Below are 23,439 nucleotides of genomic sequence, written 5' to 3' on the forward strand. Positions count from 1 at the left end.
AGGCAAGAGCACTGGAATAGGTTACATTTCCTTCTCCAGGGGGTTTTCCTGACCCAGGGATCAAACCCACCTCTCTTTATGTCTTCTGCATTGGCAGGTGGGTTCTTTACCACTAGTACAACCTGGGAAGCCCTTTTACAGGTAACCTGTGCTAACAGTTATTTGGACATAAGAATCACTTAAATTCTATGGCTTTCACGTCTAAAGGAATTTGAGTGGATGGTAAATTATTTGAAAATAAACTCTGCTTCATTGACTGAATTCTTCTTATTGTTCAGTTGCTAAAACATGTCTGACTCTTTCCAACCCCATGGACTGCAGCATGCCAGGCTTCCCTGTTCTTCACTATCTCCCAGAGTTTGCTCAAATTCGTGTCCATTGAGTCAGTGATGCTATCTAACCATCTTATCCTCTGACTCCCCCTTCTCCTTTTGTCTTCAATCTTTCCAAGCATCAAGGTCTTTTCCAGTGAGTCAGCTCTTCACATCAGGTGGCCAAAATATTGGAGCTTCAGCTTCAGTGTCAGTCCTTCCAATGACTGGATCCTGGAAGGTCAATGTTTAGGAAATTGTATAAAGAATGCCAACCTTGAGTTTGGTGAATTGGAAGGGCAGTTTTCATAGTCATATATTAATAAGCTCAAGGTAATACCTTAGCTTGCTTTAAAGATAACTTAAAGGTGACTGCAATACTTGAACTAACTTTCCATGTTAAACTAGTTTGGACCCAGATGCAGAGACTAATGATCAGATCATTTAAACACAGAATAAGACCAGCCACGAATAGTAACACTTGTTGGATGCCTGACTCATAGATGTGAGCAAGAATTAGTAATTACTTTGAATGGTTGGAAGATCCCAGAGGAAAATTTGGGAAACTCTTCATTCCCTTTTGCCCTGTACACAGAATTCTTAGTACAAATACCTGGCAACATCAGAATACAGGTGCAGATTTGGAATATCTACAGCCTCACTTTGGTTTCTTTGTGTTTCAACTGAATCTCATTCTATTGACGTTCAAGATCAAATACTTGCATTTTAGTGTAACATTTGCCAAATTTCCAAACCTCTAAGCACAAAATCCTCAACCCTCCTTTCTTTGCTTGCCTGGAAATCTAGGTAGCACTGAGCCAAGAGTAGGAGTTATGAAGTGAGATTACAGTTGATTAGGAACAAAAAAAGTCCTATGTCCAGAAATGCAGATGTGCACAGCAGTCCTAGGGGAATGTTGGTATTTGATCTCCTCATCTTAAAGGTTCATGTTCCCAAGGTTAAGAGTTGCAGAGAGCCAACTTTTATTTGTAACTAATGCTGAAATTACTCTGGAGATTCTAGAAGTATTACATTACAAATCACTCAGCTTTGGAAATCCTACAGCTCGTGAGTTACAAATACCACTGTGTGAGAGAAAGAGGCAATAAGTGAAGGACAGCATTCATAAGCTTAATTTATACCATAGCAGCACGATCATGAATATGCTGGAAGAGAGTTTTCTTCTCAGTGAGGAAAAGAAAAGAGAGCCTAGGAAGTCCATGAGTCAAGACCCCAGCTAAAAGAACCAGGAAGTAAAGGCCTCCTTGTCTAGGGGAATCTGAGTGGGGGTGGGGGAGCCACAGTCAACTTGGGTTGCAATATCCTCCTTTTTCTGATATCTAACTTCATGACCTAGATCAGGTTGCTTATTTATTGAGTAAGGCTTCCATTTGGGTGAAAGGTAAAGCCTAGGTATTTGCAAAATAATATCTTTCAACAAGCTTGGCACCAATGGCCATCTATGAAAGAGATAACATATAACAGTTCACCTCAAGAGGGGAACTTTAGTGGAACCAAATTCAGTATTAAAATCAAGAATAGTTAGAGACATTCATATATCACACAGTTGCCTGGGTGTTTTGTTATTGTTGTTGTTTTAACCTAAATAAACTGTATTCCTGTAATAGGCACTTGGCATCCTCTGTTAACTAATAGGACTTCCTTTTTGGCTCGACCTTTCTTATTTTAAACTAGATGGTGATCTAGTGCTTTGTATTTTCAATGACTTTAAGCCCAGTGACAAAGAAAAGATGGATAAATCTGTGTCTTGGTTACAGGAGTCAATTATTGTAGGCAAAATTATACCTGTTGCACTTTTCACCAGTAGAATCTACTATTGGGTGTGTGTGTGTGTGTGTGTGTGTGTGTGTGTGTGTTTCATTGTGAGGTTAATCTGCACTTGTCATGAAACGTTTTCTTTAATAATTAAATCCACTTAAGTTATCACACTTTGAGAAGCATTTTTAGAGTGATTCTAAGGCATGACCTTAAAAAGAGAGCTAGAATTTGGAATGTAGTGCATAATTTATATAATTATATGGCTTCCCAGGTGGCACTAGTGGTGAAGAATCCACCCACCAGTGCAGGAGACACAAGAAACCTGGGTTCGATCCCTGAGTCCGGGAGATCCCCTGGTGGAGAGAATGGCAACCCATGCCAGTATTCTCACCTGGAGAATCCCATGGACAGAGGATCCGGGCAGGCTACAGTCTGTAGGGTCACAAAGTGTCAGACCTGACTCAGCAACTGACCACATACATACACATATATAATTAATGTACAACATGTAAATGTATATTTTAAGTGAACAGTATATACATAATATTTCAGAAATAAAACACCCCACACATGTCACCTGCCTTACACTAATGAATGCAAATTCAGGTTGTCCCATTTGAACAGCGACTACTTCACTCATCCTCACTAATGATATTTTTCAGATCTTGGATTTTGATAGATGCACTGTGGAATGTAGAAATAATCATCATTTAGGTAACTGAAAAGTAGCTATCTAAACTGATATAATGAATGTTATTCAAGATGTTCTGTCAAAATCCTTTCCAATTAGTGTTGAGGTCTTGAAGGGCCAGACTTGGCTTTTTATTAATATGTTCAGTTTATTAATGCATTTTTGATATATGCATAGTATGACTATCTAAAACATCTCATGATATTGAATAATTATGGTGCCTTTAATTTGCTATACCCAAGTTTATTCTCCAGTCTTATTTAAAATTCAAAATTACTTCATAGTTTCATAACTAATAACTCATTAGGAAGCTGTGCCAGGTACTAAGGTTACCTCTAAGGCAATGCATATTTAACAATAAACTAGAGAAGTTCTTGACTACTTGACTGTCATTGACCAGTTTAAATATTTAAAGTTATCATCTGACCCTTTGTCTAACCACTTTCGGAAAATGAAACAGTTTGTGTATAAAACATAGAAAAGGGAAGTCCTTTCACATAGTCTTTTCTAAAATGAAGAAAACTAGCTATCTGTAATCAAAAACTTAGATAACACTTATATATATGTGTGTGTGTGTATATATATGATACCATGCTGACCATGTATTATTTTTAGAGATTAAAGGACCCATTTTTTTCTTTTTCTTTTTTCTTGTTATTTTTTGACAAGACATAGAAATTTAAGCATGTCATTCTACTGTGATCAAATTCAGATTCGTTGTCAGTCACCTTAATAATTCTACATTCCTATCTGTCTCTCTGTTATATCTTTAAAAAGACAGCATTTGACTTGTTTCTGTTCCCCTCCAAATGATGAGAAATTGAGCATAGTTAAAAATTATAATGGTTTAACTCCTTGCTTATTGAGGTGTGTCCTACGTACAATATCTAGACCTTGTCTCGAAATCTAATAAGTAGCTGAATGATAATTAAAAATAATCCAGCATAATGCTGTGCTTATAGTGGTATGATTTAACTAATGTTTATTCAGTATCTGTGTGATAAAAATAGTTCTAGGTTCAGTAGGGACGCAGACCTGGGTGATGCGGAAGATACTTCATATAAGTCAATGAGATAATTAAGGTCTCTTTTCTGATGCTATCTTGTTTAGCATTCTTAGGTTCAGGACAGAATTTCTATCTAATTTAAGTGAAAAGAGTTTTGTTAGAGTGTGTATGGAGTTCTTGGGGAAAATGGTAAAATTCTTTGAATGCTGCAGGCCAGCAGAAGAGACCAGTCAGCCTCTCCTGGGACTGCTGACTGCTGCAGTCTTACACCGAGTGGCACCCAGGATACAGGAACCCGATTCCATAGTCCTTTCCATAACTTTCCCAGAAGAGCCAAATGCAAGCCCCTCCCCTGCACACACACACTCTTAGAGAAGTGCCTGTTACCTCCCATGCAAGTTCCTCATTGCTCACATCCCCTTGCCAAGTCTTGCACAGGCATCTGCCTTGCAGAAGCTAAGCAATGTCTGAAAACTGGTCGCAAGAGAATCCCGAAAATGCAGTTCTTAGTTTCTAGCCTTCACAGTCAAAGATAGCTATTAGAAGGGATCCAGAAGTGTATGGAATGAGCCAGTGCTCAGTACCCCGCAGGCATGTTCTGAAATAGTGATTCTTCAGTTGTGTTCCAAGGAATCCTAAAATTTTATGTACCTGAAGGTTGCCAAGGAGGAAGAGAAGACCAGACAGGCAGGACTCCTATCTGGAGCAGCTCCACAGTAATCTGGTCATCTGTTGGGGATGTCTATAGTCCTGTGAAAAAAGTTTTCTCTGAAAAAATAAGGGTTTCCCCCCACCCCAAGTTTTGAAACTACTACGGCCCCCAAATACAGGCAGACCTCAGAGATAATGTAGGTTTGGTTCTAGACCACCACAGTAAAGAGACTCAGGTGAATTTTTTGGTTTCCCAATGCATATAAAAATTCAGTTCAATTCAGTTCAGTTCAGTCACTCGGTCATGTCCGACTCTTTGCGACCCCATGAGTCGCAGCACCCCAGGTCTCCCTGTCCATCACAAACTCCCGGAGTTTACTCAAACTCGTGCCCATCGAGTCGGTGATGCCATCTAGCCATCTCATCCTCTGTCATCCCCTTCTCCTCCTGCCCCCAATCCCTCCCAGCACCAGGGTCTTTTCCAATGAGTCAACTCTTCTCATGAGGTGGCCAAAGTATTGGAATTTCAGCTTCAGCATCAGTCCTTCCAATGAACAATCAGGACCGATCTCCTTTAGGATGGACTGGTTGGATCTCCTTGCAGTCCAAGGGATTCTCAAGAGTCTTCTCCAACACCATAGTTAAAAAGCATCAATTCTTCGGTGCTCAGCTTTCCTCACAGTCCAACTCTCACATCCATACATGACCACTGGAAAAACCATAGTCTTGACCAGACAGACCTTTGTTGGCAAAGTAATGTCTCTGCTTTTTAATATGCTATCTAGGTTGGTCATAACTTTCCTTCCAAGGAGTAAGCGTCTTTTAATTACATGGCTGCAATCACCATCTGCAGTGATTTTTGGAGCCCCCAAAAATAAAGTCTGACACTGTTTCCACTGTATCCCCCTCTATTTGCCATGAAGTGATGGGACCAGATGCCATGATCTTAGTGTTCTGAATGTTGAGCTTTAAGCCAACTTTTTAAAAATTACATTTGCACTAGTCTGTAGTCTCTTCAGTTCACATTAGCATCATATGTTTAAAAAATGTACATACTTAATTTAAAAATGCTTTATTGCTTAAACTTGCTAACCATCATCTGAGCCTTCAGCAAGTCATAATAGTAACTGCAAAGATCACTAATACAGTTCTCCCTAACAAATATAAAAATAATGAAAAAGCTTGAAATATCGCAGGAATTGCCAAAATGGGACACAAACATGAATGAAGTGAGTAAATGCTGTTGGAAAATGGTACCAATAGACTTTTTTGCCACAGATCTTCAAATTGTAAAAAAAGATAATATCTGTGAGGCCTCTGAATTAGGTCTACCTGTATGCCTCAGTCTTCTTTCTACTGCTTTTCTCGTTAGGCAGGGCATCACAAATATAGTCTGGCATTTCTTTCCATCACAGTTCTATTTAACAGACCATCCGCACTTTCTCAGACAGTGAAAGTGAAATTGAAAGTCGCTCAGTTAAGTCCGACTCTTTGTGACCCCATGGTCTATACAGTCCATGGAATTCTCCAGGCCAGCATACTGGAGTGGTTAGCCTTTCCCTTCTCCAGGGGATCTTCCCAAACCAGGGATCGAACCCAGGTCTCCCACATTGCAGGCAGATTCTTTACAAGCTCAGCCACCAGGGAAGCCCTTCTTAGACAATATTTGAAAATAATTACAAATCATACTCTTCTCTCCCGTGTCTCATTAGGAGAAGGGCAGCTCACAGGCCCATTCATATTAGGGTTTTTAATGTGAAGTCACCACCGCCTGAGAACATCTCAGAACACCTCAGCGGTGGAGGGCTATTCAGTCCACATAGCCGCAGGGATGAAGAGACTGGACACTTTTAATTACTCCTCAGCTACTTTGTCTCATTTGACTTCAAAAACAAAATTAGCAGTAACAGGAGACAGTGGTTCCATGGGTTAAATTAATCAATGTGTGCTAATTAAAGAACCGTTGAGCCTCTGCCATTCCTGCCTGTTTTAGTCGGTAGAGAGCTCTTAGTCAGTCTTACTGACTTTGGTCTCCATACTTTCCATATTTTGTCGTTCGAATTGAAGGGAGACGATCTCTGGTTTAAGTGGAAGAGAGAGAGCTATTCACATATATTGGCCTTCATGAAGGGATTTTTAAAATCATCTTTTTTAACAGTACATTCTTGTTGGTTATCTCTTTTAAATATAGCAGTGTGTGCATGTCAGACCCAAACTTGGAAGCGTTTCTCCCTCCTCTTTCCCTCCAGGACTTCCCCCCACCATACTACTGATATATTCGGCTTTTTTCACTCTGAACTGTAACTGTGCCTTTACAACTGATAAGCTCTAAAGAAACCTGGACTTGTGATACCAAGCCACTGCTTCTCCATCTTTCATGGGTTTTCAGAATGGCCTAACTTCACCTCTGCTTTCATGCAGCATCCATACCCAAACCCTCTCTGCTGCCCCAGAAGCATAGACCAGAGCCTAGCATTTCTTTAAAGCGTCAGAAATGTTTATCCCGTTTGCTCTGTTGTTCCCACTTGCTTAAAATAGACTTCAGAAGATTTTGGTTTTGTTATCTTTCCTATAGGTTTCTTATATTTAAAAAATGGTGAGTTTATTGAAATATTTGTAATACAATAACAGAGAAGAACCTACATGTTTTTAAAATATTAATTTTAAAATATTGATTTCATGTTTATTGTTGCATATCCTGACACTTCCAAAAGGTATAAAGGACATATAAAATAAAACTCATTGTCTGAACTGTTCCATTGCTAACACTTGAGAGTGGATTTTCCCTGCCTTTTTTGTGCATATTTTTGGTGGTATTGTTTATTCACTCAATTGTGTCCAACTCTTTACAACCCAGTGGACAATAGCCCACCAGGCTCCTCTGTCCATGGGATTTTCCTAGGCAGGAATACTGGAGTGGGTTGCCATTTCCTTCTCCAGGGGATCTTCCCAACCCAGGGATCAAACCCGCATATCTTGCGTTAGCAGGCAGGTTCTTTACACTGAGCCACCTGGGAAGCCCATACATATTTTACCTACAAACAATTGAGTATATTATTGGTACGTTAAGTTTTAGAAACCCATCTGTAGTTTACTGTTACTCCAAATAAAAAATGTTAAGTTGTCATCCTCATTTGGTAGATGCTGTATTTTAACATAAAGAATATAAAATCTGCCAGAATTATTTGTCTCAGATTTAGCTTATAAAAGTGTGTTTGGTTTACATTTTTGCCTTTCCATTTTTTCTACTGTCAGCTGTAAAACATCAGATCAGAATTAGCTGCTGTAGTTCTGGCTGCACTTTATTAAGTGTATGATGGAATTTTTCTACTCTGTTCCCAGTGAAGTTTATTTAGGTAAAAGGTTGATGACATTCTTTACCCCAAAGAAAGTTTTTTTTTTTTTCTTTCTTGCCCATGAAGACAATTCTTTCTTCAAGAGGTTAAACATGAAGAGCCATTCTCTCTCATATAAACAGATCTAACCTTCCACTGTGTTAAGCTGGGTTTATAAAATACGTAATCTCACATACAAATTAAAATAGTTCTGTAGTGTGTGTGTAGGGTATGTGTCTTACTATGCGTTTGCCGACATACAAAAGGATCTAGAAACATTTGTATTTTTTGAAAGACTGGGCCTCTGCCATAGTCTGATATGCAGAATCCATAGTTTATGCTTGGATGTATTTAAATAAGTTGAGTAACAGGTCTAGGTAAACAAGTTACCTTGATTACAAGAGGAAATGTGAGCCTGAGAATATTTGTGTTAATGGCTCATTTTTTTTCAAGTAAGACCCTGTGCATTCCTTACAGAGAGGACTATTTTCCTGAAAGTGATAAAAATGCAAACACTCATCTCTAATGTTTTATGTCATGTCAACTACCTCTTTGATAGGATTCTTTGTTTTGGTTATTTTCCTTACCAGTGATAAGATAAGGTCTAAAGGATGTATTCTGCATACTGATCAAAGCATTGCACAGTACTTTTGCCAGAAAAGTCCCTGAATATTCCAAGTAAGAATTAAAGAAAATTTTGCATGACATGGCATATTTAAAATATTTCCACTATTCAGTGGCCTAGTTTTTGATGGTCGAATGCACCAATAAGTGCTATTCATCTTATTTATACAAAAATTATGTTGTGTGTGTGTGTATATATATATTTATTTATTTATTCATTTTGTAGTCTATCCTGTTTAGCAGTTTAATGTTTCTTACAGTTTCTCTCATGGAAATGCAAACAGCAATTCTGAGTTTGTGAGTAGAAATCCAGAGCTAGCAAGTTTGTACTGTCCCCAAGGGTGTCCCTGGTGGTTCAGATGGTAAAAAAAATCTGCTGGCATTCCAGGAGATCCGGGTTCAGTCCCTCGGTCAGGAAGATCCCCTGGAGGAGGGAATGAATACCCACTCCAGTATTCTTGCCTGGAGAATCCCATGGACAGAGGAGCCTGGCAGGCTATATAGTTCATGGGGTCGCAAAGAGTCGGACACGACTGAACAATAACACATTCACTTTCATGGTTTCTAAACCATGGGCTGTTGGCCCTCAAATTTCTCTAGTAAGTTTTATTTGAAATTAATCTTGGAGGAGGGGAGCAGGCAGGTAGATGAGAAGATCCCCCATCATTCCTGATCAGACCATATATATCTCATATATGACTCTTGAAAACACTGGACACAGATACCTACACATAGAAAGTGCTCAGTAACTATAGGCCTATGAGAATTTTTAACCCCTGACTTCAAGCTACCAATTCTCCCGCAGTTAATGTCCTTAAATTTTATTTATTTAGTGATATTGTGAAGTAAGTTTGGAAATCGCTGGTGGCTTATATAAAAGCATGGAATAACCTATCTTAGTTATGTTGTTAAGCAATACCTGAAGCGGAGAAGGCAATGGCACCCCACTCCAGTACTCTTGCCTGGAAAATCCCATGGACGGAGGAGCCTGGTGGGCTGCAGTCCATGGGGTCGCGAAGAGGCAAACACGACTGAGCGACTTCACTTTCACTTTTCACTTTCATGCATTGGAGAAGGAAATGGCAACCCACTCCAGTGTTCTTGCCTGGAGAATCCCAGGGACGGGGGAGCCTGGTGGGCTGCCGTCTATGGGGTCGCGCAGAGTCGGACACGACTGAAGTAAGTTAGCAGCGGCAGCAATACCTGAAGAGAGAGGTCAGTTCCAAGTTGAGGTTCACTCTCAGCACATGCCATTGCCTGTTGGTTATTTTTTCCAGATCAGTAATGCCACTTAACGTGAAGAGCCTTGAGCCCTGCACCTTAGCTCTGTCTCCAGAACTTTCCTCAGCTTTGTCAGTCAGTCTGCATTGTTGTTCTTCTGTGTGTATGAAAACGGGGACCTTGGTTTTGGAATAATATTACACTGCAAATCAAATTCTGCCTCAAAAGAACTCTTCCACAATTTTCTGCATTCCAGAACAGGTTACAAAATGTCAAAATTAAGTAAGGCCAATTATTAGATTTTCATTTAATGGGCAGTTTTAATGTTCTCAGAGAATCTGAATAGTAATAGCATTTTAAACTACTGCATTCCATTTAAGAACTCACAACGAGTTCTTCTCTCTTTGAGTGTACCTTGTTATATTTTTGGGTATCATTTAAATTCAGGCTCCCAATCTGTAGGCAAAATCAATGAGCTAATGAATAACCTCATTTTTAAAACTTTTCAAATATTTCATCCTAATTATAAGGCATATCTAGTGACATTAAGTTGATGAAATCCCAAATCATCAGATTGTGCAGAATAGCCCTTACCAAGGAGTAATTTAGAGCATTTTCAGTTTAACAAATGTACTGTTTTTTAGGACCAGATCATGGCTTTGCTTACTGTGAGAAAAACTTCCTACTGTTAAGGTTTGGGGTCCATGTCAGTGTAGGTCAAACTTTGTGCTTTTTTAAATCTCATAGTTATGTTTGTTTACCATGTTTTATTTAACGTATTAAACGAAAAGCTTTCCTGCTATAAATAATAATCACCCCTGATTTCTAGAGCAAATTCTTCTTGGTAAATCACTCCTACATGCACTGTCCACCAGTTTGATGAGCTTCAAGGTTACTCTCGGGCCATACAGTGAGTAAGCGGCCAAGCGAAGTCCAAGACCAGTGACCTTCCACACCCAAGTGGTGTGGTTCGTGTAAACCACCTCATATCCTGTGGGGAATAAGGCAGCAAAGAGATGACTGTTTCAGTCAGTTATTCTCTGCCATGTTGTTCACAGCTCATAGGCTGTCCTCTGGGACAACAGAAAATGCATTCTTCATAGAGATCGAGGCTATAGTTTGTGAGAAACTCACACAGTAGGCGTCATCTCAGTCCTTCCTACTATCCAGATGCCTGTGTGGTTCTCTGTGTTAATCCTTGTCCCTCTTTATCCTCATCAATTCTGTGTCCATTCTCCAGCTGAAGATATTTCTGATATTTACTTTCACGGAAGTAGCAATCACTTATAAGCCTCGCTTGATCAATCCTCCCAGCTGCCCAGTAAGATAAGTCTAGAGTAGGGAACACAAGTCCCTCACTATTCCTTCAACATTTGAATGAGTCACCAAATTAGTAACCAAACTTAAATCTCCTGGTTCTCAGGCTGCTTCTCTGTTCTTGACCTACCACCAGCCAGAAAGTGGTGGGTGTTATGTTATATTCAGCTGGTCAGTCAGTAACTAAAATGTATTCTTGCATATTTCCTTTGATGGGACCAATACAGAAACAACATGTATTTTTGGTAAAAGCTCACAGACTGTAGAGTTACAAAAATCAAAGTCTTCCTGGAAATGTTCATCTTCTTAATAATTTGTCTGCTAGACCTACAATAGGACTCAATATCTGTGGACTAAATGATATAAATCCAACCAAAGGTATAATCCAAAGGGGAAGAAAGGAAAAAAAAATAAAATGGGGGAGAGGAGAAACTGAGGAGAGAGGCACGTCCCCTCCTAAAGAAGCTGTGCTTCGTGCAACACTTGGCCTGTAAAGAAAATCTGGCATCAGGACAGGCTTGCCCCACCCCAGTTTTCCACTCACATTTCACTTCCACGCCTCCACCACCCCAAACGTGAACCAGTTTGCTTCTGCTGCTAATGGAGGCTGGTGTCAGGTCAGGGCATTGTGACTGCATAGCATCTCGTTGTGCTGCGTGCATATTTAATGGATTCAGACCATCAGGATGTGCTCTCCTGTTGTGGTTTTTAAATTTGGAGGGACAGATGTTGAGCAGCTGTAAACTTCAGTGGAGCAAAAGGTGCATCTAAGATGAAGAGGCCTCTACAACCAGGCCCAGATTGCAAGATACACCTTCCAGTCAACTCAGGAGTTCCACTGAACACCTATCTCCTGTTCCTGATACAGGACCCATGTCCTACCTCTAGGAGCTTCCTTCCATGTTTCCCTGTCTACCTGACTTCACCTGGAATGGCCCTCACTGCCCATCCCATTCAGAGCCTCTGGGTTTGGAGGCTGGGCTCCTGGTCCACATGGATAGCCCCTTCCTCTCAAGCCCCTTTCTCTGACCACTGTGCGGCACTGGCCAGCCGGTAGAGCACTAGTCCTCACTCACTACTTAAGCCTCTTAGGATTCTAGAAACCGGGACTTTCCTTCTCAGCCTCAGCACTGGAGCACCTCACGTATGATTTCTTAATCATCATTATTGTCATGATTGCTGTTGTCATCTTAATTGCCATTTATTTGAAGAGCACTGAAATGCTAAGTGCTGTATAATCATTATCTCATTTCATTTCACCCTCAGAGCAAACCTGTAAGGGAGGCATTATTATTTTCTTTTACAGATGAGGAAACTGAGGCTTAGCAAAGTTCAATCACTTGCTCAAAGTCACACAACTATCAAGTCACAGCCAGGATTGCAGCCAGTCACGTCCATCAGCCTTAAGAGCTCAGCTCTCCTTGTCTGAAACCTGATACCAGCTGGGTTCTCATCCTGCAGCCTCCAAGGAATCTAAGTAACTACATGTGGACAAAGTGAAACGTCTGTTTACTGATCAGACTATGTTTCTGTTAATATGTTTCATTTAAAGTATCAGTGATGTTTTCAGCAATAAGCTAAGAGTCAGAGTTTTAAGAAAATATCCATGGCTGATTCATGTCAATGTATGGCAAAAACCACTACAATATTGTAAAGTAATTAGCCTCCAACTAATAAAAATAAATGGAAAAAAAAAAAAGAAAGAAAATATCTAAGCCTATTTACCAGTTCCTTTCACCTTAAATGGAGGGAAAATGCTACAGTAACCCTGAACAACACATGTTCGTATGCCACAGTTGGCGTATGAAGTGATTTCCCAAGAGGTTGCTACCATAAGACCAGAGGCAAAAATGGCAGAAGTCTTTGGCGCTCTCCACGTCCCTTGGTGCCCAGCTCTTTCCCTCTATTCCTCCTACCCCAGCACTTTTGGTCACTTCTGATGGTCTGATTCTCCTCACTGTGACCCCATCTGGTTCAATCTGTCCCATAAATGTAATCCCCAGTGAAAACAGCCCACGAGAGCTGGTCTCCTGGAAGAGCAGTCTGAGGAAGGAAAATCACACAAGACTAGGGACATGACCAAGTTTTATAGGAGTAGAAATAAAAATTATTAATACTGTGATTTTTTTTTTTTTTTTTTTGGTCACACCAGGTGGCATATGGACTCCCAGATCCCCAACCAGGGATCAAACCTACGCCCCCTGCACTGGAAACACGGAGTTTTAACCACTAGACGACTAGTGACAGTTAATATTATTATTATTAATAATAATAATAGTTATTATTATTACTCTGGACTTTTACCTCTGCTTTGGACAGCCCACTGTTTCTCATGTCGTGTTGGATCTCTGACCAAATTCGTCCTTCTGTGTCTTTCCCCTGCTTCACTTGTCTTCGTAGTACATATCACTCCCTGGAATTGCATTATATACTTCTTGGCTTATTAGCATCTCTTTACATCTACAGAAAGTAAGCTCCATGAGAGCAGGAACTTTGCTTTGCTTGCTGCTGTAACCCTAGCATCTGCAAGAGGGTTTGGCACATAGTAGCTGCTGAATAAATATTTATCAAATGAAAGGATCAGCCACTTTTCATGCCTCTTCTGAGCAGGGCAGCTTTTACTTTTTAGCCCAATTTTTGTCCAAAAGAACAAATTTAAGTAACCATCAAACTTGTGATTTTACTGTAATTATTGCTTAAGATGAGGTGAATTTTTTTTCTTTAAAAGGCCAATTTCAACTTGACATACAGAAAACAGTTAAGTAAATACTAGCTTAGGTGGTGTTCATGTGCAATAAAGTCAGGAAAATGGTATCTGAGTATCTGGCAAACACTGTGAGGTCAGAAAACACCGATCTAACAAAATGCACCATTACATTAGTGGATATCCTTCATGTGAGTAAAAAATTGTATTGATCTACACAATTCATTTGAGCCGACTTTTTCAGCCTCACGTGATGTGCACTGTATACACGGTTCTTTCAGAATTATCTTTGATGTTGGGAATTATAACTAATGTGCATAAAATTAAATCCAAAACACATCCACATTTGACTTTAAATGTTTACTCTTTTAAGATGTGCCCATGACTTTAAAATTTAAAAGATATACCCATGATTTTAAAGGATTAAACCCCAGGCATGTATTTTTTTTTTATAATTTTTTTTTCAACCTTTTGGGTTCAATGATACTTAGTAATTTAGCATGTAATGATGGGGTAGGATCAAGAATATTCAAGAACAAATTGTACCATATTGTTAGTTCTCCCTAATCTTACAAAAATGAACAATTGCAAATTTTTAATATCTCTTGAAAGTGAAAAGTGAAAGTTGCACAGTCATGTCCAACTCTTTGCAACCCATGGACTATACAGTTCATGGAATTCTCCAGGTGCCAGAATACTGGAGTGGGTAACCTTTCCCTTCTCCAGGGGATCTTCCCAACCCAGGGATCAAACCCAGGTCTCCTGCATTGCAGGTGGATTCTTTACCAGCTGAGCCACAATTTCTCTTGAATCTCCCAACAAAAAGAAGGACGATATATACTAATGGCTAATTTAAATGCTAAAAAGGCAGGGAGGGCTTGGCAGATAATCCCAAGTAAACCAAATTAGCCTCCCTATCATTATGATTCTTTTTTAAAACACAGCATTTTATGGAAAATGTGTTCCATATGTTTTCATGTTGCCACATTTCAGGAAGCTTCTGTGTGAAAATCTTTGCAAATGAAATTATAAAATTAGGATTAGTGGATGGGGCAGATGACTGGACAGGGGGACATAAATAGTGGGGCTGAAACCCTCTGTTAATAAAAAATATTGGTTTCCATATTTTAAGAAAAAATATCTCATGCTCTCTGTCTAGACCCCTAGACCTGTAGCCAGTGAGTCTGTACACTTCTGTTTCCCTGCCAGATACTTGTTCCTGGCTGGAAGACACTTTGTGATATTTGTTTGATGACACACACCTGCTGGGTAGATGAAAAGCTCCTGCTCCTGAGGATGAACTACTTCAAGGGCACAGTAAGCTTCTGAGAACTTTGGCAGGTTGTCCTTAAATCATTTGAGCGCATCTTGATATCACCTGTTGAACATATCTAAGACTCGTGCATTTACAGGCTTGTTGGAGGCAGAGTCGCTAACCCCAGGGAAGAGATTTCAGACTCAATAATGGCTTTGTGAGTGTCCTGAGACAGGGAATACACACTGCTTGTCCCAACCCACCTCTAGCATGTGAAGTGCTGCTCTCAGTACTCAGGATGGGAATTGGCCCAGGCACCTGCCTCCATGGAGTGGACCATCCGGAAGGGGCGATCTTAGAGGAATCCATGTAAGTGTGGTCCAAGATACAGAGATAGGCCAGGGGGAGAATGAGGAAGAATGAGGGTCCAAGGTGAAGGAAAGGGCCATGAGAGAAATTCAGATGAAGTGTTCCCCTGGGAGTTCACGGCACAGAGAGATTTCTGGTTGAGATTAGGGAAGAGTATGGGATGTTTCAAAAACATGGTGACAGTGTCACCAGATACGTTCTTTGAAGCCAACGTGTCTTTACACATTCATCTCCACCAACACTTATTGAGCACCAGCTACTGGTACAAGGCAGGCCTTAGGCAGTACCAGATACAAATCTAAGCTATTAATATCTCTCTCTTAGCATGGTAAGAATACATACCTACACAGGAGTATAATTATACATTTAAATAGGACAATAGAGGTACATAAGGAGTTCTTTGCTCTGTTGGGCTTTCTGGAGTTGGCGATGCCTGGTCTGATTTCTGCAGAGTGAATGTGGGTTAACCAAAGAAGAGAAAACAGAGACTGGGAGGAGTTAAAACGATATCTTGTGCTCAGAAACAACAGGCTTTCTGGTTTTATTGAATAGTGGAAAAGGTAAAGCAGGATCGATGGGTACCTTGGAGGGCCCAGAACTTCCTTACCATCTCACGAGCCCCTTGCCACCACTGCCTGAGTAAGCGGACAGCCCTTGCCACACAAATGCAGCTTCAGAGCAAGTTCCCTCCTGCCCCTTGATGCCCTAAGCGCCTCTGTATGGAAAATTCAAAGATTCCATGAAAGGGGGTCATGGACCTACTTCTGAGAAGCTTAAGCTCCGAATCATGAGTGAGTTGGGATATTACTTCATTTAGAGTTAGAAGGAATCTTTCTCCATTACTTTTATCTGCGTTGTCAAGAGGTTATGATTTGAAATCCTTGGCTCCAAATGCCCTATGCCCTTGGTATTATTTATGATACGAGTCTCCTTTCAGGCCTCCTGCCCTCCTCTTCTGGTTGTATTGCTGTGTAATGAACCAAAATGTAATGGCTTAAAATAACAGTTGTCATCTCTCAAGATTCTTGTGGGTCAGGAATTGGGGAGCAGCTTGGCTGGCTGTACCGACTCAGCATCTCCGTGAGGTTGTCTTCAGGTGGAGCCTGTAGCTGAAATAGTTGGGAAGAGAGGATGGAGGAGTAGCTGGAGACTGGCTAGGACGTTCTCCTGTTATCTGTTAATCAGCCTGAAGGTTTTTCCATGTAGACTGTCTACGTGAGCTAGTCTGGGCTTCTTCACAGCGTGGTAGCCTCAGGCTTGCCACCTCAGACCCCCAAAGATGAGTTTAAGAGCAAGGCTGCATGACCTTTATCACCCTGGTCTAGGAACATGGCTCAGTGGTAAGGAATCTTCCTGCCAGTTCAGGAGACACAAGAGACATGGATTTGATTCCTGGTTTGGGAAATCCCCTGGAGGAAGAAATGGCAACCCACTCCAGTATCTTTGCCTGGAAAATTCCGTGGACAAAGGAGCCTAGCGGGCTACAGTCCGTGGGGTCTCCAAGAGTCGGACACAACTGAATGAGCACTGACTCAGGAAGTCACACGGTGTCACCCCCGCTGCATTTTATTCCTCAAGACAGTCACAAGGGCCCACCAAGTTTCTATGGGAAGGGACCTAGACCCCCACCTCTTGATGCAGGAGTGGTATGGTTGGGAAAAATCAATGAGATAGAAATATTTTGTAGCCAGTGTTAGAAAACATAATGTGCCACACACCCTTCAAAACATTTCTCTGTGCCATGCAATCCTTTAAATTACTTAAATATTATCAGTAATTTACTTATCATGCTGTTGCCCAAAATCTTTCTTGTTCCCTTGCCACACCAAGATCGAAGCCTTGAGTGCACACACACGAACCAAAATACTTGCATTGTCTACATGAGAGTCAGTCACTCTAGTGTATCTAGTGTATGGCATTCCTCTCAAAATGATAACACTTTATAAGCATTTGTCCTGTTGCCCCATCTTCAAAGATGCTACACTTCAATTGGGCAGGTTTTTTTTTAATTTATTTTTTATTGAAGTATAATTTATTTACAATGTTGTGTTGGTTTCTTGGGTACAGTGAAGCAATTCAGTTATACATGTATATCTTTTATATTCTTTTCCATTATGGTTTATTATATGATATTGAATATAGTCCCTTATGGTGTATAGTAGGACCTTGTTTATCCACTCTATATAGAATAGTTTGCATCTGCTAATCCCAAACTCCCAATCCATCCCTTCCCACCCTCCCACCCATCTTGGCACCCACAACTTTGTTCTCTATGTCTGTGTGTCTGTTTCATAAATGGTTCATTTGTGTCATATTCTAGATTCCACATATAAGTGATACCAAATGGCATTTGTCTTTCTCTTTCTGACTTAACTTCACTTAGTATGATAGTCTCTAGGACCATCCATGTTGTTGCAAATGGCATCATTTCATTCTTTCTAATTAGGGACAGTTAAATCCAAATATTGTTCGTCTCTTTCTCTGAGAGGCTCCTTTTTATGTTACTACAGCAAACTAGAGCCTCAGGAGTGAATGATTTCCGGTCTCTCCTTATTTGCCATTCACTGGGTGTACTGATGGCGCTCATGACAGGTTGGTCAGTAGCATTTTGTGAAGTACTGGATGTTTCAGGGAGCAAAAAAAAAAGTTTCTTTTAAAAAAGGTTCAGACTTTGGGCTTAAGGAACTTTAAAAAACATGAGCCTATTCTTGGTAGGAAATCTTCTGATGTAAAGTTAAACTATTGATGTCAATTTTACATTTTTAAATAAGTACTATTGCAAGTATGCTATTTTAATGAGGACTTTTAGTTTTTACACGTACATAGTGAACAGAAGTTGGATTCTTCTAATGTTTTCTGTTAAAAATATATGATATGTGAGCACTGGGTTGGAGGGGATTTTTCACACTTGTATAACCTAGAAAAGAATATAGCTCTATTTTAAAATCCCTTCTAGTTCAAGAGTTATCCAAGCAACTAGTGTTGACCAAGGTGTTGAATACACCAGTAATAATAATGCTAGCCTTTCATAAAGCTAGGTAATCAGGAATAATGCTGAAAATAAGAAGACAGTCATTTATTTACTCTGTTTGGCATTGTTAGTACTAATAATGCATTTCAACACTGTGGAATTGCTAGCTAATGCTTTTGTGACTTTTATGCAGGTCATTGTTATTTAAATGAACAGTCGACTGCACTGTAATGAAGAAATGCAAGCTTTCCCAACTCAGTTATCAACCAGGATTCTAGGAAAAAGAATTTGTGTCTGCCTTCATTCACAGAGCAAACTGGAGGTCACTGTTTTCAATATGAACCTTTTTTTAGCGTTTCAACAGTGAATAATTAGGAGCTGCTGCTTCTGAAATTACCTGTATTCACTGTAGAGAAGGGAGGACTTTTATCTTCCACGATGAAATACATTTTCTCATTCAAATTTCATCATTCTTTTTTTAAATGGCATTTTACACCGCTGAGTCAATCCTGGGTAGCATAAAATAAAAGAAATACATTTTGTGTGCTGCTATAGCCTTGTTTATTCAATTTACTTCCTTAAATTTCAGCTCTGCCTTGAAAAATGATCCAAATGCAAAAAATGGGCTTAAAGCAATTGAACATATAAAGCAATTATCCACATGGAATACTATTATACAAACACACGTGTTCTTTGCACTTTAATTTAAATTGAATTGATCTTTGATCCTTATAATTTAAAGATCATGGGCTTCTATTGAGTTTTTAACAGCTTTAAGATACAGTTTACATAGTCTACAATTCACCCATTTAAAGTGTACGATTGAATGGTTTTTAGTATATTCACCAAGTTGTGCAGCCATCACCGCAGTCAATTTTAGAACATTTTCATCACCCCAAAACGAAATCTGGTACCCATTAGCAGTCACTCCCCAATTCCCACTAGCCCCTTACAACCACTAATCAACTTTCTGTCTCTATGAGTTTGCCTATTCTGGACATTTCATATAAATGAAATCATGTAATATGTGATCTTTTGTTCCTGGCTTTCACTTAGCATAAGGTTTTCAAGTTTCATCTGTTGTAGCCTGTATTAGTACTTCATATCTTTTTGTTGCCTACTAATATTCTCCTGTATGGATATTACAAATTTTATTTATCCATTTATTAATTGGACATTTAGGTTGTTTCTACTTTTTTTTTTGGCTATTATAACTAACACTTCTATAAACAGTCACATCAAGTTTTTATTTGAACATATGTTTTCATTTCTGCTGGCTGTATACTTAGGAGTAGAACTGCTGGGTCATATGGTAACTCTATGTTTAAGTTTTGAAAAAGTGCCAAACTGTTTTCTGAAGTAACTGGACTCTTTTATATTTCCACCAGCAATGTATCGGGGTTCCAATTTCTTCACATCCTCGCCAACACTTGTTATTGTCTGTCTTTTTGATTATAATTATCCCAGTGGATGTGAGGTACTGTCTCTTTGTGATTGTGATTTGCATTTCCCAATGTGGCTAAGATGTTGAGCATTTTTTTTAGGTATTTATTGGCCATTTGTATTTCTTCTTTGGAGAGATATCTGTTTCAATTGAGTATTTTAAAATTCTGTTACCTCACCTTAGGAATGTGGCTAGCAAAACTAAGTTGGAAACAAATATATCTTTCTAAAGGGAGTAATTTTCAAAACAGATTTAAAATTGAAGACATTGTTTTTACAATTGTAGTATCTTTGGATTATACAAGAATTGAACTGCTGTCAGGAATCAGTTTACTTCTGAAACTATGTTCAGTTTGATTAGCAATATTTCAGATCTTCATGTTCCCAGAGTCATACCTAGAAAATGGCTTAAAGATCTGTTTGTCCAGTTAACTCATTTTACAAATTAGGTAACTGAGAGCCTAAAAAATGAAATATGTGGGTCATACAGAATTAATGATAGACTTAGAGCTCTATTCAGGTGGAATCCAGAGAACCAAATGTCTCTACTTAATGTAGAGAAAATAATGCATTTTTCAAATGGGTTCTTAGTGATTAATAATTAAAAAAAAAAATCATGATGATGAAGTGCTCTGCAATTAGAATCCACAATATTTATTGTTGGGTACTTAACACATACTATTTTATTTTAACCTCATAGTAGCATGTGTAAGATTGATATTATTTTTCTGTCCCATTATGTGTAAGGGAGCAGGTTAGCTAACTTGTTGAATGGTGCCTACATAGTAAGTGACAGACTATAACCCAGACCTTCTGATTCCAAGTTCATAGTTTTGTTTCCTCCAGTCTTTACAAGAATACAACATTGGCACATTGTTACCCATGCCATCTTGCAAGCCTTTTACTGACACAAGTAATTCTGAATCACTGTCACAAGTAACCGATAGGTGGCATCATGGAGCATAATTTACCATCATTAATGTAGTTATTTCGCAGCACTAATATACCTGACTTTGGAAATAAAATCTAAGTTTCAAGTCACAGAAGAATTATTTGAATATAAAAATATTATGTATATACAATATATGTAGTACATTAAAAGATCTACTAATATAAGAACATATTTCTAGAGTTCTTTTCAATTTCAAAGAGCTCCCAGGTGGTAAAGAATCCACCTGCCAATGCAGGAGATACAGGTTCAGTCTCTGGGTTGGGAAGATCCCCCAAAGAAGGAAATGGGAACCCACTCCAGCATTCTTGCCTGGGAAATCCCATGGACAGAAGAACCTGGCAGGCCCCAATCTATGGGGTCGCAAAGAGTCAGACATAACTGAGCAACTGAGTACATACGCACCATTCAATTACAAAGCGTCTGGCTTACACTTTTGATTTGCTGTTTACAATTATGCAGTTAAGTTTTTCATTGTCCTTGTTTTTACGGATTTGTCGTTTATGATGGCACTAAGGCCTGAAGGACGTGGATTAGTTGCTGTAGTCGTAATGTCTCGGTCAGAGCTACATACCAGATGCAAGTCTCTTGGCTCCTGTGTAGGCCCGTGTTCCCTCCAGTGTACCATGCTGCGCCTTAATGATGTGCTGAAGTACACCCATTTGAAAGAAGAGGAGACTTTATGCCATTATTCCAGACAACAACAGAGCTCTGAACAAGTAGAAGTTCTAGGGAGGCAATTTTGAGGCCACATAAAGAAGACTTGATCTGCCCAACAATGAAATGTGTTGTCTTGTGAAGGAGTGAGGTCTCTTGTCATTGAACTGTTCAAGCTAGAGCTGGATGACCATCTGGGAGGATGCTCTAAGAGGGATTTCTGCATTATGTGTGTGTGTGTGTGTGTGTGTGTGTGTGTGTGTGTGTGGTATTGTTGTCAGGAGAAATGGGGAGGCACTCACGGTCCCTTCCAACTATGAGATTGTGGATCTTTGCTGTTACTTAAGAGAATAAGCTGCTTTAAGGAGTCCTTTGTATCCTTACTGAAGAAAGAAACGGACTCTGAAAAACTCCTGTCTGTACAGAGTTTTCTGTTTAACAGAGAGTAACCAAATTCATCAGTTTGAATTACTAGTTGCCAAACAGAAGAGCACTTCCCATCTCTGTTTATAGGCACTCTGCACAACAGAGGTCCCATATTCAAATAAGCTTAAATATGAGCCTTTAATGTGATATTGTCCTTTGTGACTATCAGAGAGGAAGAGAAAATGTGCAACAGTGTCGGTTGCATTTTTTATTTTGCAAAGCTGTTCAGAAGCACATTTGGCAGTCTCACCCAGTGATTCCTAGCCCTGGCTGCACCTGAGAATCACCTGGGGAGTTTTTTAAACACACCAATGACCAGGCTACACCCCAGACCACATGAATCTAAATCTCTTAAGGATGGCTTCCCAGCATCAGTGTTTTTTAACAGCTGTCCAGATGATTCTTCTGTGAAACCAAGGGTAAGATGAACTACTCCAGTGTAAGCATAAACTCAGCAAACTCCGGACATTTGCTTTGTCATTTGGCCACTCTTTGGAGCTCAGATAATCCATTCAGAACCAAAGCTTGTTAAGTTTTAGCTAATGTGGCTAAATTATTCAAAACTAACATGGCTCATGTGGCTAGAGGCAGCATCTCACAGTAGTTCACACCACTGTTCTAGAGCCAGAAAGCCTGACTTTTTCTACTTACTAGTTCTGTGACTTTCGGCAGGTTATTTTCATGTCTCTGTACCTCAGTTTCTTAATTTGTAAACGGAGATTACAATGCTACCCATATGATGAAAACTAAGATAAAGACCTGAAAGAAAAGCTTGACATCTTATGACATTACAATCGTCATCATCATCGTTGTTTTGCTGCTGTTATTAGTAGTAGCTGTAGCAGTGATGCTCCTGGCATAGTAGCTAAGCTTCTATGAGAAAACAGTCTGTTCCGTACAAGGCTGCAAACAGGACTGACCTTACTTGAAAACTAAAGACTCTTTTCAGCTACTCTAGCAAGAGTGTACTCCCTCAGATTCAGAACTTTCCAATGAAGTGGAATGTTTTGCATCAAGTTTTTTGCAAGAAGCTGAAGCTTGAGCCAGGCAACCTCCCACAGCTCTCTTCAACTCTTTATTCTGCATGAAGAATAGGTCAGAGCTCTGCCAGCCAGGAGCCTGGGCTGAAGGGTGGTGCTGGGTCCCTGCTGGATAACTGGGAGGGCCATGAAGCACTGTGTATGGGAGGCTGACCTCCCGAATCCTCTGGGTAATCTCGTTTCCAGCTGCCATCCTGCTGAACCGTGGGACCTACGGTCCAGAAAGCATGGTTGCTATTCAATAGGAAGCAGCAGCTCCAAACTCCAGCATCCGTGGCTAATCGTGCAAAAAAGTAAATACAATTAGGGTGTGTGGGACAGCCTCAGAGAAAAATTAAAGTGCACGATTAGGCCTAGTTTCTGTTTAATTTTCAGTTGAAGAAATAACTAAGGCGGCTCTAGTCATTGAGGGTACAGTAGCAAGAGTCCCTGACTCTCTCAGGTTGAGGACAAGTGTAGACATTTCATGGATATTACATGTTCTCTAGCATACAGTTTCCATCGAGACAGCCTCCAACTGCAATTGTAGAGATTGGTGGAATATTCCTAGGAGGAGCTCAAAGGATTGTAAAGCTGAATAACATCTTTGTCTCGAGAACTTATGTGAGAAACTGTTTTTTTTTTCTCCCTTTTCTCCTATAAGCATTTTGTGGCTCACCATTGCAGACACTGCATATCTTTGTAGCCCAC

The 23,439-nt window shown here is 39.8% G+C and overlaps 1 protein-coding gene across 7 annotated transcripts in view; it reads left to right on the forward strand.

The window, feature by feature from the left end:
- The window catches only part of VTI1A (vesicle transport through interaction with t-SNAREs 1A), a 365,873-nt gene that overhangs the window by 248,007 nt on the left and 94,427 nt on the right, over positions 1-23,439 (forward strand). The window contains exon 9 of one of the 7 annotated variants that reach the window (XM_065923340.1): positions 12,242-12,587. The exons of 5 other annotated variants lie outside the window; for them this stretch is intronic. Coding sequence is in view for 1 of the 2 variants with exons in the window: in XM_065923337.1 (XP_065779409.1) it covers positions 12,242-12,245 (4 nt within the window). In the remaining variant the exon portion in view is untranslated. Of the gene's footprint in view, positions 1-12,241; positions 12,588-23,439 lie in introns of those variants that run through there. One more of the 7 variants, XM_065923337.1, reaches the window with a different exon arrangement.

This window comes from Muntiacus reevesi, chromosome 2 (assembly GCF_963930625.1).
Source record: "Muntiacus reevesi chromosome 2, mMunRee1.1, whole genome shotgun sequence".
Classification (NCBI taxonomy): Eukaryota; Metazoa; Chordata; class Mammalia; order Artiodactyla; family Cervidae; genus Muntiacus; species Muntiacus reevesi.